General features: G+C 31.3%; 1 protein-coding gene across 1 annotated transcript; it reads right to left on the bottom strand.

The window, feature by feature from the left end:
- Nucleotides 1-14,326: 14,326 nt before the first annotated feature.
- LOC140438629 (uncharacterized) lies at nt 14,327-15,082 on the bottom strand. Its single transcript, XM_072528288.1, has one exon. It carries the CDS (start codon nt 15,080-15,082, stop codon nt 14,327-14,329), a length of 756 nt encoding a protein of 251 aa, XP_072384389.1.
- Nucleotides 15,083-15,416: the final 334 nt, after the last annotated feature.

The following is a 15,416-nucleotide window of genomic DNA, read 5'->3' as shown; positions in this document are numbered from 1 at the left end:
CTTGGTCACGCACAGAGCGAATAAGTGCTTATTTGTTTTTACACGGGACAATACAATCGTATCATATGTCCCTAAAAAAATTAAAGTGTAATTATGTTATCGTCCATGCATCATGACAAATCTGTTGGCCAGGAAAGGAAAAAACCCGATAAAATAGCTTTTTACAATTCGTCGAAACGGGGCGTTAATGCACTTGATCTAAAATGTGCACTTTATCGTTCAGGTCAAAGAAGCCAGCGATGCCCTTTCCAGGATGCTAATCCTGGGGTTAGAAAAAATAGATCGGATTTTAGTCAAGAGCTGGGAATCGGTCATATAAATGAAAAGTTAGAAGTAAAATTTGCAATGCTTAATTTGTCTAGAAAATTACGTTCGATAATTTTCAAAGCATTAGAAAATAAAATTACTCATCAAGATCAGACTAGACCAGAAAGGCCAGTTGTAAGACGTAGGTGCTACTTGTGTCCCAGAGGTGAGGATAACAAACATTCGAGATTTTGCTCAGAATGTCATAGGACCATTTGCAAAATATATTCACTTCATAGAGTTACCTGTACCATGTGCAAAGAATAAATAAACACTTACATGTTTACTCTATTATGATTTTCTTCTGTATTAGGTTAAGACTTTTCTATTATAAACTACTTTTCAGAAAATGAACCGTTAATTTCAATTAAAGATATTTTTTTTGTTATAATAATTTATGTTTTGTATCAAAATTTCTTTTCTAAAGATTTATAATTTTTATTATAGCATTTTAATTTTCTTAAAATAAAATTTAAGTTTACAAAAAACCTCTTTTTTATATACACATGCATTGATTAAAAATGCAAAAAAAAATAAATATATTTTTATATTTTGCTTAGAGGTTATTAAAATTTGGTTTATCTCCCCACGATAGTAGTTGTGTGGGTGTAAATACACGATAGGAGTTTAGGGTTAAATACTACTCTTTACCTTAAACTTTACCACTGACGATACTGGTACTGGCTATTGAAATACTGGTTTCTGACAAATCAATCATGGCCGACTCAAAATAATTATTGGTAAACGTTAAAATATCTACCAAATTAATACTTTGATAGAAAAATAAAAATATCTAGAAAACTGATAACTTTAGGTATAGGGAGTACTTTAAAAAATTTGAAGTACGATATTAGTACTTTTTGATAGTGATCTAAAATACAGGGTGTTCTATTTAAAATTACCAAGAAAATAATGTACTTGCATTTTGACTTGCCATGTATTTGATTTAACGAATATTATAAAAACGAATATGTTTTATAATTTTTAACAATTATTAAAAAACTGTGGTTGCAATATATCAATGTTCCTATACTCCTTTTTAATTATACAGGGAGTTAAACTTGATACGATTTTTAGGTAATATTGGTTAGAACTTTTTAAATCCCGGTATAATATAATAAAAATGTACATTGTTGTGATGTGGAAGTGAAGCAGAAAAAAACAAAAGTTTGGTCTGGCACCATCTTATGGAACAGCCTGTAAGATTGTAACTAATTTTAAAACTAATCCTTACACTAATCAATCACCCTGTATATATATATATATATATATATATATATATATATATATATATATAAAAATATACATATGTATATATATATATATACATATATATATATATATATATATATATATATATATATAAACATATATTTTAAAGTAGATAACTTTAAAATTATATTGCCAATATTACTGAGTTGCATTCTTGGGACGACTTTATTGTAGGATAGTTCATTCGATAACATGAAATTAATTCTAACTTAAAAAGAATAATAATAAAGTAATAAAGAATAGACATTAGAAAAATTATTTTAATTAATATTTCCAAAGCAATACTATTTTTAGAAACAATTGATTAGGACAATTTGTTGTTTTCATAAAATCTATTATAAATAAATTATTTACAATTTTATTAAAGAGGTATAAATTAATTATAAATATTTATATTTTTAAATAAAAATTATCTCAAATATTATAATAAAAATTGAAAAAAAAATTGAAGCAAATTAGATAGTTTATTTAACAATTTATTGAAATAATGCATATTCGTAATGTACGCAAACAGTACATACAAATTAAAAAAGGAACGTTGAAACCCATAAATAAGAACCAGCGATACAGCTAACAGCTCCTTCCCCCTCCCTTCGGCTTCCGTGAGTTTCGAAGCCAGCCGATTTTAAGGACCACATTTTGAAGCTTTGTGGACGATTTCGTCGAAGGGCAATCTTTTTAGAATTTGGTACGTTAAAACTATAAAGTATTTTATTTTAAATAACGCTAATAAGATTTATTAATTATTATAAACAAAGCTGCTATGAATAAAATAAACAAAGAGGCTAACTTTGTCCCAAATTATTTTGGGACAAATTTTTTTTCTTTTAAATTTGTGAAAAAATTCAGGCTTCTTAAATATAAAAAAATAATATTCTTGCAGGCAATGGTTAAAAAGTTATTCTAATTGTTTATAAGCAAAAAATCGACATGTTTTTGCAAAATTATTTTGCAATATTTAAAATTAATTTTCTTAATTTTTTTTTAATGTTAATAATAGAACAAGTCTTCTTCTTCAAGAAACTATCATTACAATTACTAAAACTATATAATTTTCTGACTTTTATTGTTGCAAAAAAAATTAATTTGGGATAAACAAATAAAATAACTCTTAAACTATTTGACCGATCACTTTGAAATTTTAACAATATTTTAAGAACTCATAGACACAGCATTCTATGAAATATAAATGTTATAAGTTTATTTTCAAAAAAGTTAACATTTTAAGTTAATTAACATTTATAAAAAACCGAAATTTTTGACTTATTTTGCAACTTTCCAAGCAACAAATAAGGATAGAAACATTTAGAAAACGCCATTTTAAAGGTTTTTAAATGACTTATAAGTTTCTTTTCTTCTAAAATTTGTCTAAAATGCTTCACTTTTTGCTGATGGACGAAAAAAGCAAAATTTTTCCGTTTTTTGACCTTTATTTGTTAATAACTAATTAAGTCCAAAAAATCGACTGCAGGAAACATATAGGTTTTTGTTACAGAGGACCATACTACTCAAAACAACTGTCGTTTGCCTGGCCGGACGAGTGTCATGAAAAATTGCTTATATCCCTGGACTAATATAAAGAACAAGGGTTTTAATATACTGAAAAGAGATCAGAAATGGATGGAAGAAAGAGAAATTAAGCAGGAGTGCAAGATAATTTAGGGTAGGCCCAATGATTTACCTATGTAAACTTACCTTAACCCTAAACTTCTATCGTGGGATCAAATTTGACCCCAGGACTTGAACTTTCATGCGACATTGGTAGACAGTTTGGCAAACGACCTTGTTATTCCATGTATCCTCCAAATTAAGTACGTAGTTTAGCATGCCGCTTAGTAGCACATGATTAGTTTGATAGTGCATACCTGTTGCTGAGTTCTGGTTGGATTTGACCCCATTATAGTAGTTACGTTATTATTAGTCAAGATAATACAATAAAATGTCTTTAAGAATTAGCGGAAATAGGGTGACTGACAAGTGATAATGTTTTTGACTTTCTCGAATCCCAGCAGGAGCCAACCTAAAATATTGACACTTATTGTGATTCTAATAAGAGGAATATTGACAGTGAAAGTGAACACTCGGATCACTACACAGATTTAGAAATTGACGTAAGTGACTTATTCAAGCGACGAATGTAAAACAACATATAATAATGAAACAAATTTTTACTATGGATGGAACAGATATAAGTGAGCTAAAAATGCTCCGGCACCATCAAAAACTCGCGCACAGAACATTATTACACACCTTCCTGCTCTTCGTGAACCTGCCTTAGCAACAAAAACATCCATTCCAATTAAATTCCGGTCACTTCTTCTAACTTCTGACATATTGGCCTCTATTCTAGAGTACACAAATAAAAAAATTACCGAGCTCAGTGTGAATTATGGGGATACCTGTACTTTTGTCGATCTTCTAAACGAAGGTGAACTTAAGGCTTTTTTTGGTCTTTCCCAATGGCTTTAAGTATTTCAGGTGTACTAAAGTCTAGTTATGAGCATGTCGGTTTATTATTTTCGACAGTTGTTTTAGGTAGGTCAATTTTTCGTGATACAACGTCAAAAGAATGCTTCTTATATCTTCTCACAGTAATAAGATTTGACAATCATAAAATAAAAGATCAAAAGAAGGCCAATGGAAATCGACTTGCAGCAATTTAACACTTGCTTTAGTGGAACCAATTACCAATAGTAACCGAAATGTCACTGGTGATAATTAGTTCGCCTTAATAGAGCTGGTAAATAAACTAAAAAACTTCGACTTACCTATGTAGGCACAATACGTAAAAATAAGAAAGAAAATCCTCCACAATTTTAATCAAATAAAAATTACGAAGTTTATTCGCTCCGTGCGTGACTGACGCGACATCTACCGCCTTCATCTGACAGTTTTGGACCTCCCAATTTGAGGTTAAACATAGGTTAAATAGATACGAAATTGACAGGTATTAATGATTAGTTTTTTAATTATATTTTTTTAGTTTATGTACAAAATAAATTTAGTATTAAAAACTGGGTTTCTAAAAATTCATTAACTTTATCTTTTCAACCCCAAACGGAAAAGACAGGGAAAAATCTAGTACTGGCAAATCAAGTTTTTGCATGTGGAAGAGCATGTAATTAAAAACAATAATAGAAAAATTATGATATAAAAGCTAAACTCATCCGGCAGGCTGCAGTTAGCTTAAAGCTTTATGAAATATTATCATTTAAGGTAAATTATTTAAATTTTTCCTATTTCAATTGCATACAAATGAAATTATGTGATATTTACTTTTTCATATTAATAGCACGAATCCATCTTTTTTTTTTCTCTAATTTATATGTAATGTTTACGCAACATGTATTTGCACCCATTTTTGATCAAATTTATGCGTAAAAAGATCCAAAAGGTCCAATTTTGTTATATTTCGCCGATACGCACGCTGGCATCGTTTCAAGGTACCCCTACCTTGGTCACGCACAGAGCGAATAAGTGCTTATTTGTTTTTACACGGGACAATACAATCGTATCATATGTCCCTAAAAAAATTAAAGTGTAATTATGTTATCGTCCATGCATCATGACAAATCTGTTGGCCAGGAAAGGAAAAAACCCGATAAAATAGCTTTTTACAATTCGTCGAAACGGGGCGTTAATGCACTTGATCTAAAATGTGCACTTTATCGTTCAGGTCAAAGAAGCCAGCGATGCCCTTTCCAGGATGCTAATCCTGGGGTTAGAAAAAATAGATCGGATTTTAGTCAAGAGCTGGGAATCGGTCATATAAATGAAAAGTTAGAAGTAAAATTTGCAATGCTTAATTTGTCTAGAAAATTACGTTCGATAATTTTCAAAGCATTAGAAAATAAAATTACTCATCAAGATCAGACTAGACCAGAAAGGCCAGTTGTAAGACGTAGGTGCTACTTGTGTCCCAGAGGTGAGGATAACAAACATTCGAGATTTTGCTCAGAATGTCATAGGACCATTTGCAAAATATATTCACTTCATAGAGTTACCTGTACCATGTGCAAAGAATAAATAAACACTTACATGTTTACTCTATTATGATTTTCTTCTGTATTAGGTTAAGACTTTTCTATTATAAACTACTTTTCAGAAAATGAACCGTTAATTTCAATTAAAGATATTTTTTTTGTTATAATAATTTATGTTTTGTATCAAAATTTCTTTTCTAAAGATTTATAATTTTTATTATAGCATTTTAATTTTCTTAAAATAAAATTTAAGTTTACAAAAAACCTCTTTTTTATATACACATGCATTGATTAAAAATGCAAAAAAAAATAAATATATTTTTATATTTTGCTTAGAGGTTATTAAAATTTGGTTTATCTCCCCACGATAGTAGTTGTGTGGGTGTAAATACACGATAGGAGTTTAGGGTTAAATACTACTCTTTACCTTAAACTTTACCACTGACGATACTGGTACTGGCTATTGAAAAAGACGAAGATGCTGACAAGGAATTGCAAACATATATAGACCAGATTTATACTTGGATTAAAATATGTTATATGAAGCCGAACAAAGTAAATATATCCACGTCATCTTTACTAATAAAAAACCAACATACAATATAACAAAATATTTAAGAATGACACTAGGCGCTAAGCTTCGCTGACTCAAAATTCTGTCAACAAAGATAAGGAAGGTTTGCAATTAGTTTATATATTTATCATTGTGCTAATTTTTTATTGAAATTTTTTACTGACTAGAAAAAGCTGCTAGTTCGTAATTTGAGTTATGGGTTTTTAAATGTTTCAAATATATCTTAAAATTATTGTGACTAAAACAATTTAATATGTTTAATTTTTTATCTAACATTATAATAATTTTATGCTCTATTCGCAAATTGAAAAAAAAATGTACAGATTATGTTAAATAAGAGGGTAGCAGCAGGTTTAATATACGTAATTTCAATACCTCGGTTTAATATAATTGACAGGATGTGTTTTTTGTGTAGAAGTAATCTAGATAAAAAGTGTGCCTCTAGTATCATCTGCATTGACCTGTTTAACATAAAGGCTACTATTTCGTAGTCTCAGTTTCCGATTGACTTGAATAATAAATATGATCACACAACAAATTAACTTCAGAGCACTAATTATTTTAAACGCTTTATATCGTTAGCGTAATGAATCTGATATACCTGGTAAATGGACAATTACGATACTTTATTATGGAATTCTAGAATATTGGTAAGGGTGCCCGCATCTACGTACAAATGGACGAGTCTAAAAATACAAGCACGAGCCACCTTGACTGCAGGTACACCTTAAGAACTCACACATACATACGATCGCAAGAAGATTAAGAAACTGAAAATGACACCGTCGTTAGTTGTAGCTGAGAATATTAACTTATACATGGTGGCACAGATTTTATTAAGATATGTAAGTATAATAATTATAAATAGACAATGTTTAGAAATCAAAAGTTCTAAAAGAATAAATTACATATTTTTACTACATTCCAATTAAAAAAAGAAAATGAAGACTATCGGCAAAATGACATTAGTCATTAGTAGATATAATAGAATGTTGAAACCAAAAAATATGACTAGTTACACAGTAAACGCCAAATTGATCGAAGTTAAAAGGCATACATGGCATAAATACTTGATGTTTATTACCACAAGCTAGCTAAATAAACATTTACTAAAGTAAAAGCCATATAAAAAGATCGGTTAGTAATTAGGCGATGATCAGTGGGCATCAAACAATATTTAAAATTTAAAATTTAATTCTAATCACTTGAAAAGTCGACTGTTTAATTTCATATATTTTATGTTCACTAAAAACGTTGGATTTTGTTTATGTATATTTTATTACACACAATAAAATTTATTTTCTTCCTACTCTGGAATTTTCAGGACTTAGGGACTTATCCTCTCCCAGCATCCGCCTCCAAGTATTTCTTTCCTTGGCTACTTTTCTCCAGTTATCCACCTCATTATCTCTTTAGTATCGGTTCTTACTTTGCCTATCCACCGCTTCCTTGGATTTTCTACTGACCGACGTCCCATCATAGTTCCACTAATTGTTCTAAGCTCCTACTTTTTGTTGTTTTATTATTATACATTTTTATAAGGTGGCCTGCTCAGTGCAATCTTTGTATTTTTACATAATTTGTTATGGAGGATTCTTTGTAATATTGATGTGACTATTGGTTGAACCTTATTCTTCACATTCTATTGTTGTAAATGGGCCCCAATATTCTTCTTAAGAGCTTTCTTCCAAAACTAATAATATGGTTTATTGTTTTTTTTTGTGTAATGATCCATGTTTCTGCGCCATATGTTGCTATAGATCATATGACGGTTTTATATATTGTGAACTTTACTTTCCTATGGATGTCTTTGGCATCTTCTTTAAGCTCTACTTTTTTGAGGGACCACTTTTCCCTTCCTCGTCGGACCTGACCCTACTTTCCACTGGAGTTGGTTACCCAATCTCCGGTATTGTTGCTTAGGTTTACTAAAGTTAACCCGTGAATCCCGGGCTATTAGACCGGTGATAGCGTATGAGGCGGAAGTAATGTGTCATACGAAAAAATATGAAGAAAAAGTAAGAATAATTAAGTAATAGAAAAATTATGAGAAGAATACACGGCCCAATAAAGACAGAACAAGGAGAATATAAAAGACTAATGAACCATGAAATAAGAAATATTACCGAAGGGAAAGACATAGTAAAATTTATTAAAGCGCAAATACTGAGATGGTTTGAATACATGCAAAGAACTGGAAACCAGTAATAAACAGACCAAGAAAAAGATACGATGGAAAGACCAACTACTGGAGGATGTATCAAAGATGGAATTGATTCAGGACTGAAAAGAAATGATTCAGGATCAAAGAGAATTGAAAAATATAGTAGACAAAGCATAAACACGATATTACAAAGCAAAAATACGATAAGAGTCATCGGTCAATTTATATGTTTAAAATAACATTTTTGATAGTTTACCATTTACCTAAATGTAACTCCCACTAAGATAATAAATAATACTAGATCATTTAATTTTTAACCATCAAATTCTTCTTCTGCTTCTTCTAGTGCCGTCACCACTAATGAAGGTTGGCTATAACTATTGCAAATTCATCTCTATCTTCTACTTTTCTTAAGAGCGTCTGTGTGTTTAACCCGGTCCAGTCGCAAATGTTTTTCAGCCAGGATATTTGTCGTCTACCAGGATCCCTCTTTCCTTTGATTTTAACCTTCATTATCAGGTGCAACTACTCGTACTTATTATTTTTACGTATGTGACCCAAATATGCTGACTTTCGCCTTTTAATGGTGGTCAAACATTCTCTGTATCTTCCCATTCTGTGCAACACCATTTCGTTCCTTATATGATCGGTCCATGGTATCTTCAAAATTCTCCTAAAAAACCACATCTCAAAAGCTTCCAGTTTTCTCATTTAGTCAACATTAACAGTCCAGGCTTCGACACCATAAAGAAGAATAGAGTGGATATAACATTTTACCATCCGAAATCGGATTTTCAGAAATTTCCTCATCTTCAAAAAGGCTGCTCTTGATTGCTCTATTCTTAAGCGAATTTTTGATTTCGGATTCAGATCTTCCGTAAGACTCCTAAGTATTTCATTTTGCCCACTTGCTCAATATCTGCATTTTTTATCTGGATTTTTGTAACGACTTTGCCCGTCTTACTGGTAACCATGGTTTTTGTTTTCTTTGTGTTTATTGTTAAACCAAACTGTTCCCCAGTATCACAAATTATGTTTAGTAACGTCTGCAGGTCTGTCTCACTTTCAGCGATAATGACTGTATCGTCAGCATAACGGATGTTATTTATATTTTCACCATTTATCTTGATCCCTTCCCTACAGTTTTCAAGTGCTTGCGTAAATAACTCTTCAGATTATATATTAAATAGTAATGGTGAAAGTACACAGCCCTGTCTCACTCCTCTACTTATCTGTTGCGCATCCGTGGTATTTCCATCTAATGTTACCACAGCCTGTTGGTTCCAATAGAGATTTCTCACTATGTTAATGTCATGAGTCCTTTTCTCTTATAGACTTATAGACATTCTATAAGAATGTTATGTTTAACTTTGTCGAAAGCTTTCTTATAGTCTATAAACGCAACGAAAAGACCTTTTTGTTGGTCTCGACATTTTTGGGCAAGAGTTGTGAAACTATACAAAGCTTCAACTGTTCCGAAGCCGTTACGAAAGCCAAACTGTCTATTACTCATATCCGCTTCGCACTCTCTGAATATTCTTGCATATATAATCTTTAAAAATGTTTTTAATAAGTGTGACATTAAGCTGATTAATCTATAACCATTACAGTGTTTGGGGTTCTTGGTTTTTGGTAGCGAAACAAAGGTCGATAGCAGCCATTCTGTAGGTATCTTACCAGATTTGTATATGTTGTTAGATAGTATAGTTATTGCACTTAAATTGTTTTCGTCTAAAAGTTTAATCAACTCGATATGAACTTCATCTGGCCCCGGGGCTCTGCCAGTTTTTGAGTTGTTTATAGCATGTTGGACTTCAGATTTTAATATTATTGGACCTTCCCCGTTTTTTGTGTTGGTTCCGTTCTTGTGTCCATGAAAAGATCTTCAATATATTTAGTCCATACTTGTTTTATTTCAATTGCGTTATTAACAGGTTTATTGGTTTTATCAATTAATCGGTTAGGTGTATTTGTTCGTGATTTTCCAGATAATTCTTTCACTTTTTGATGCGATTTTGTCCATAACCTACTATCGGCATAATCTACTTGATGCATTACTTTTGTCTTAAAATGGTACAAAAAGTAAATCTATTAAAATTAGGAAAAATATAAAATTCCGGATACTTTCTAGACGGACTATAGTTATGTTTTTCAACTGTTCATATCATTTTTCAATAATAGTTTTATTTCTAGACTAGTGTTTTGTTGTTAGAACAAATGTTTGGTTAACTTTTTTAACAACTTTTTAAATCTATTGTGTATTTTTATATTGAATTGATATATTGTATTACATAATTATTCAACTTTAAAATGTTTTTATTTGTATCTGCTTTTTAAAACAAAATCTAGAAAATAATTACCTAATTTATAAAGGGTATTACTTTTTTGGGCCACTTTGTAATATCGCGCCTCATAACTTAACTGAAAAAATCAACCACCTTGTAACTATTAGATAAAACCAGTCGCAGACTCCGAGTCATCTGCACTAGATACTTATTTTCTTACTGTGTCAGGAGTTGTGCATCTGCTGCAAAAAGTTACAGGTACCCACATATCGCGTCGTGGTAAAAATGTAGAAATAGGTTTTTTCATGTGCTATGTATTACAGGTATTTTGCCTCCTGCACTGGGTTACTATGCTGTCTAGCCGTTCAGGAATGGACTAAGATCTAATTCTACTAGATGGAATGATAAAGCGTTGCGATGTTATCTCTATATTTAATACAATAAAGAAATAAATTCAAACAATTATTGTTTTTTATTTTGTATGCCACTCACAGTAAATTTATTGCACATGTATTACAGAGAATTTATACAGTGTGAACTATATTATGAAATAAAATAATCAGCGTGCTAAAACATTAAAGCGTTCTAATTAGCGTGCTAAAATTTTTAGAAAATGCAGGAAAAACTAGACTGTTTGCTCTTTACAAATATATATATATATATATATATATATATATATATATATATATATATATATATATATATTGTTATGATGTGTTTTTTGTTTGAATGATGAGCAATGAGTATTTTTAATAATATAATATATAGGGTTTTTATCGCGGTTCTCAAAGAATTAGCTTGTAAGTACTTTTTTAAATTATCTTTATTATAACTATTATGAAACACACATATATATCTAACCTAGTCAATGTAAATTTAAAATAAACTATCTTTAAACTGATATTCTTATAAAACTAATTAAATTCTATAGACAATCTAAAATTTAAACAAAACTATCTTCAAAATTGAAATTGTTATGACACTAACTAAATTATATTAACAAAATTTTGTACCTTTCTTTCACTGAATGCCTAAATGAACTGTTTTCTACTATATAGATTCTAATCACCACTGAATGTCTTCGTACTTCAGTTATCCTTGTTTTTTGTGAAATTACTTTTTCCAATTATCAGCTTCTACCAATTTAAGATATAGTTTTCTTCACCAGCATTTATACACCACCAACCAAACCAGCAAACAGCATTTATATTTATTCTTCTTTTCAATATACCAATATCCAATTATTATAAGTTGATTTATACTAATCTCCAACCATAATATAATTTAATTTCTTCCAATATACTTTTATAATCTTCAATAATTATTTGTGTATAATTATAAATGTGCATTAATTATATGCATAATTTTTAATCTTCATTTAACTCACTATATTAAACAATTCGACTATTTGTACCTGATTCACTGACTCCAACTAACTTTCATATTTCTTACTAAACTTTTCTGACTGACTTCTTGAAAATTATGAACAATTTTCTTCACTATTCACTAACTAAATGTGTCTATTAACTTTCATAATGAACTGGCCTGACTTCTGACTAAAAACTTCCAAAACTGCCATCTTGAATCCAAATCACGGGTATTTATATCTTTTTGATATTCTAGAACCATCTCGTAAGAGATCATGTTCCAATTTGTTCTATTTCATACTTGTATGAATTTTCTGGAACAAACCATTTCGCAAACATGGCCATCTCCGGAGATCCAGAGAATTCCATTCTTTTCTATTAATAATTTTGTTTACATTTAGGCTTTTCAGATCAGAATATATAATTAAATTAGTAACTAACACTCTAATTTAATAAAATACACATTTCAAACAATATATTATATAACCCCACTTTATATTCCCTTATGATTAATTTCTATCTGTCAAATTACTCCGAGAGTATTTTTGGTTGCCTATGCACATGGCTCACTTATATATATTTACAATATTAAAATACAACTTTTTACAATTATTATATGCTAATTTCTTAAAATGCCCTCACATAAATATATTTTTATAAAATTCTCTAGTATATAACTTATTTAAAATAATCAAATACTTTTTTATATCTAATATTATGTAGTATATAACTTATAAATTATTTTCTATAAACCCCAATCGTTACAATATATATATATATATATATATATATATATATATATATATATATATATATATATATATATATATCGGTTTCAAAACGTCTTGCGTCGTTGTCCGATGCCTAATTTCCACGAATTTCTATCATTCCATTGTTCTTCGGTCAAGTCTCGGGAGCTCATTGCCTTTGTTATTCCCTCCTTCCATGTTCTTTTTGGTCTTCCTCGTTTCTTACGATTTGGTGGTATCCATTTCATGGCGATTTTTGGTAGTCTTGTTTCTGGCATTCTTTGAACATGGCCATACCATATAAGTTGTTTCCTTTCTATGTCTGTTGCCAGTGATCCATCTACCAACATCCGATTTCTTATGTCATCGTTTCTAATTCTGTCTGCTCTAGATATTTGAAGTGATCGTCTAAATACATCCATTTCTGTTGCTTCGAGTTTTCTTTTATTGCTTTCTGTTAATCTCCATGTCTCTGTACCATAGGTTAAGCTGGTTTTTATGAGAGATTCATATATATTGTATTTTCGTCTTTTACCAATTTCTGAGCTCCAAAGAACTCCGTTAAGGCATCCAATTGTTCTACGGGCCTGGGTTATTCGTTTTCTAATTTCCCTATTGTCTGTGCCTGTGGTGTCGAAATCAATTCCTAGGTAGGTATATTCAGTGCAGAATGCAATTTCGGTTGTGTCCATCTGAATGTTGGATAGTTCTGCGCCTATTGGGAGATATTTTGTTTTTTGTGTATTGAGTTCTAAACCCCACTTCTTGTATTCTTCCTGTAGTTTTCTGGCCATATATGTCAGGTCTTCTTTATCGTTGGCTATAAGGACTTGATCGTCTGCAAACTGTAGGGTATATAGGCAAGTTTCTCCCAGGTCAATGCCCATTCCTCTGCACTTTCTTTTCCACTGATACAGTGCTTTCGCCACGTAGATTTTAAACAATGTGGGGGATATGCAACACCCCTGCCGGAGTCCCTTGTTTACAGGAAATTTTTTTGAAAGTCTATTTCCAATTTTTATTCCCGACGTTGATCCTTCATAAAGCTGTTTAAGGGCGTTAATTACTGTGTGGTTAATGTTTGTTTCCTGCAAAACTTTCCATAGCTTTTTAGCGGGTACAGTATCATAGGCCTTCTGAAGGTCTATAAACATAAGGTGGGTTTCTTGATTGGTACTTGATCTTTTTTCTATTATTTGTTTCAAAACAAACACATTATCGGTGCAGCTCCTTCCCGCTCTAAAGCCAGATTGTTCCTCTTCTTCTTGTTCCTTATATTCTTGTTCGATAATGTCTCGAAGTATCCTTCCATATAGGCGACTTAAGGTACTGGTTACTGATATACCTCGATAGTTTGAGCAGTCCAGTTTACTTCCCTTCTTATGTATAGATGATATGAAGGATACTTTCCACTCATGCGGGACTGGTGCACCGTTTAGATATTGGTTTATACACCAGGTTAATCGTTCAAACAGTTTGTTAGTACCGCATTTGATTAGTTCTGCTGAAATTCCCTCCGGACCTGCAGCTCGACCATTTTTTAGTAGTTGTATCGTTTTTATGACAGTCCTCTCATCGATGTTTATCGTTTCTCCTTGTATGTGTATTTCAGTTGGAGACATTTCTCTATATTCCTCTCTGTTTTCTGTTAATAGATTTTCGTAATGTCGGATCCAGTTCTCTGTTGCAAGGAAATACCATTTTTGTCCTAACTATATAGTGGTCGGAACCACACGTCGGTTCTCTAAGTACTCTTACATCATTCACTTTTAAGGTAGTGCTTTGTTTGACTATTACATAGTCAATGATCGATTTTAGATTCCTTGTATGTTGTACCCATGTGTATTTGTGAATATCCTTGTGTTTATAGAAGCCGTTCATTATTCTCAGAGTATGACTCTGACACACTTGGATCAGCCTTTCTCCATTGTCATTCAGGTTTATTTCACCGTAGGGACCGATCACCTCACTGTTTATTCTTTGACCCACCCGGCTATTCAGATCTCCCAGTATTATCAGTTCTCGTGACTTTCCTATGTTGGTGATTATGTCGTTCAATTTTTCGAAAAACTCGTCCTTAGCAGCAATTGATTCGTCATCTGAGATGGCGTAGACTCCAAGAATTGTCATTGGCGTTTGATTTATGTTGATATTAACACGTATGATGTTTTCGTCGATTGTCTCGAAATCAGTTATTTTGTGTTTGAATTTTTTGTGTATCATTACAGAGACTCCTCTCTTTGCTCTTTGGTGTTTTGGGATACCACTGAATATGTGTGTATAGTTATTTACAGTTTCTGTGCCAGTTCCTTTTTTCTTAGTCTCCGTCAAGACTACTATATCCATGTTGGCGTTTTTCAGTTCATGAATAACTTCTTCCATTTTTACTCTTATTCCCTGGACATTCCATGTACCAATATTCAATACCCGTTTCCGTAGCTTGTGTCTTTTTCCATATAATCCGTCCGAAATTCCGAGGCAAGCATTAGGCTTTTTAGTTCCGAGGCAAGCATTAGCTCTTTACAAATAATTGACAAATTATTATTTTTTTTCCAATTTCCAATCCGAAAATCGTTTTCAAAAAATTCTAAAACAAAAATGGTAAATGATCGTAAAACTACAGTATTCGCATCTATTTTTGAAACACCAATAGTCGCTGCTGACTGTCACTACGCAATTATGAATATCAGCAATCATCTGCAAAATGCAACTTGGG

Source organism: Diabrotica undecimpunctata, chromosome 4 (assembly GCF_040954645.1).
Source record: "Diabrotica undecimpunctata isolate CICGRU chromosome 4, icDiaUnde3, whole genome shotgun sequence".
Classification (NCBI taxonomy): Eukaryota; Metazoa; Arthropoda; class Insecta; order Coleoptera; family Chrysomelidae; genus Diabrotica; species Diabrotica undecimpunctata.
This window is presented reverse-complemented; position numbering and strand designations above follow the sequence as displayed.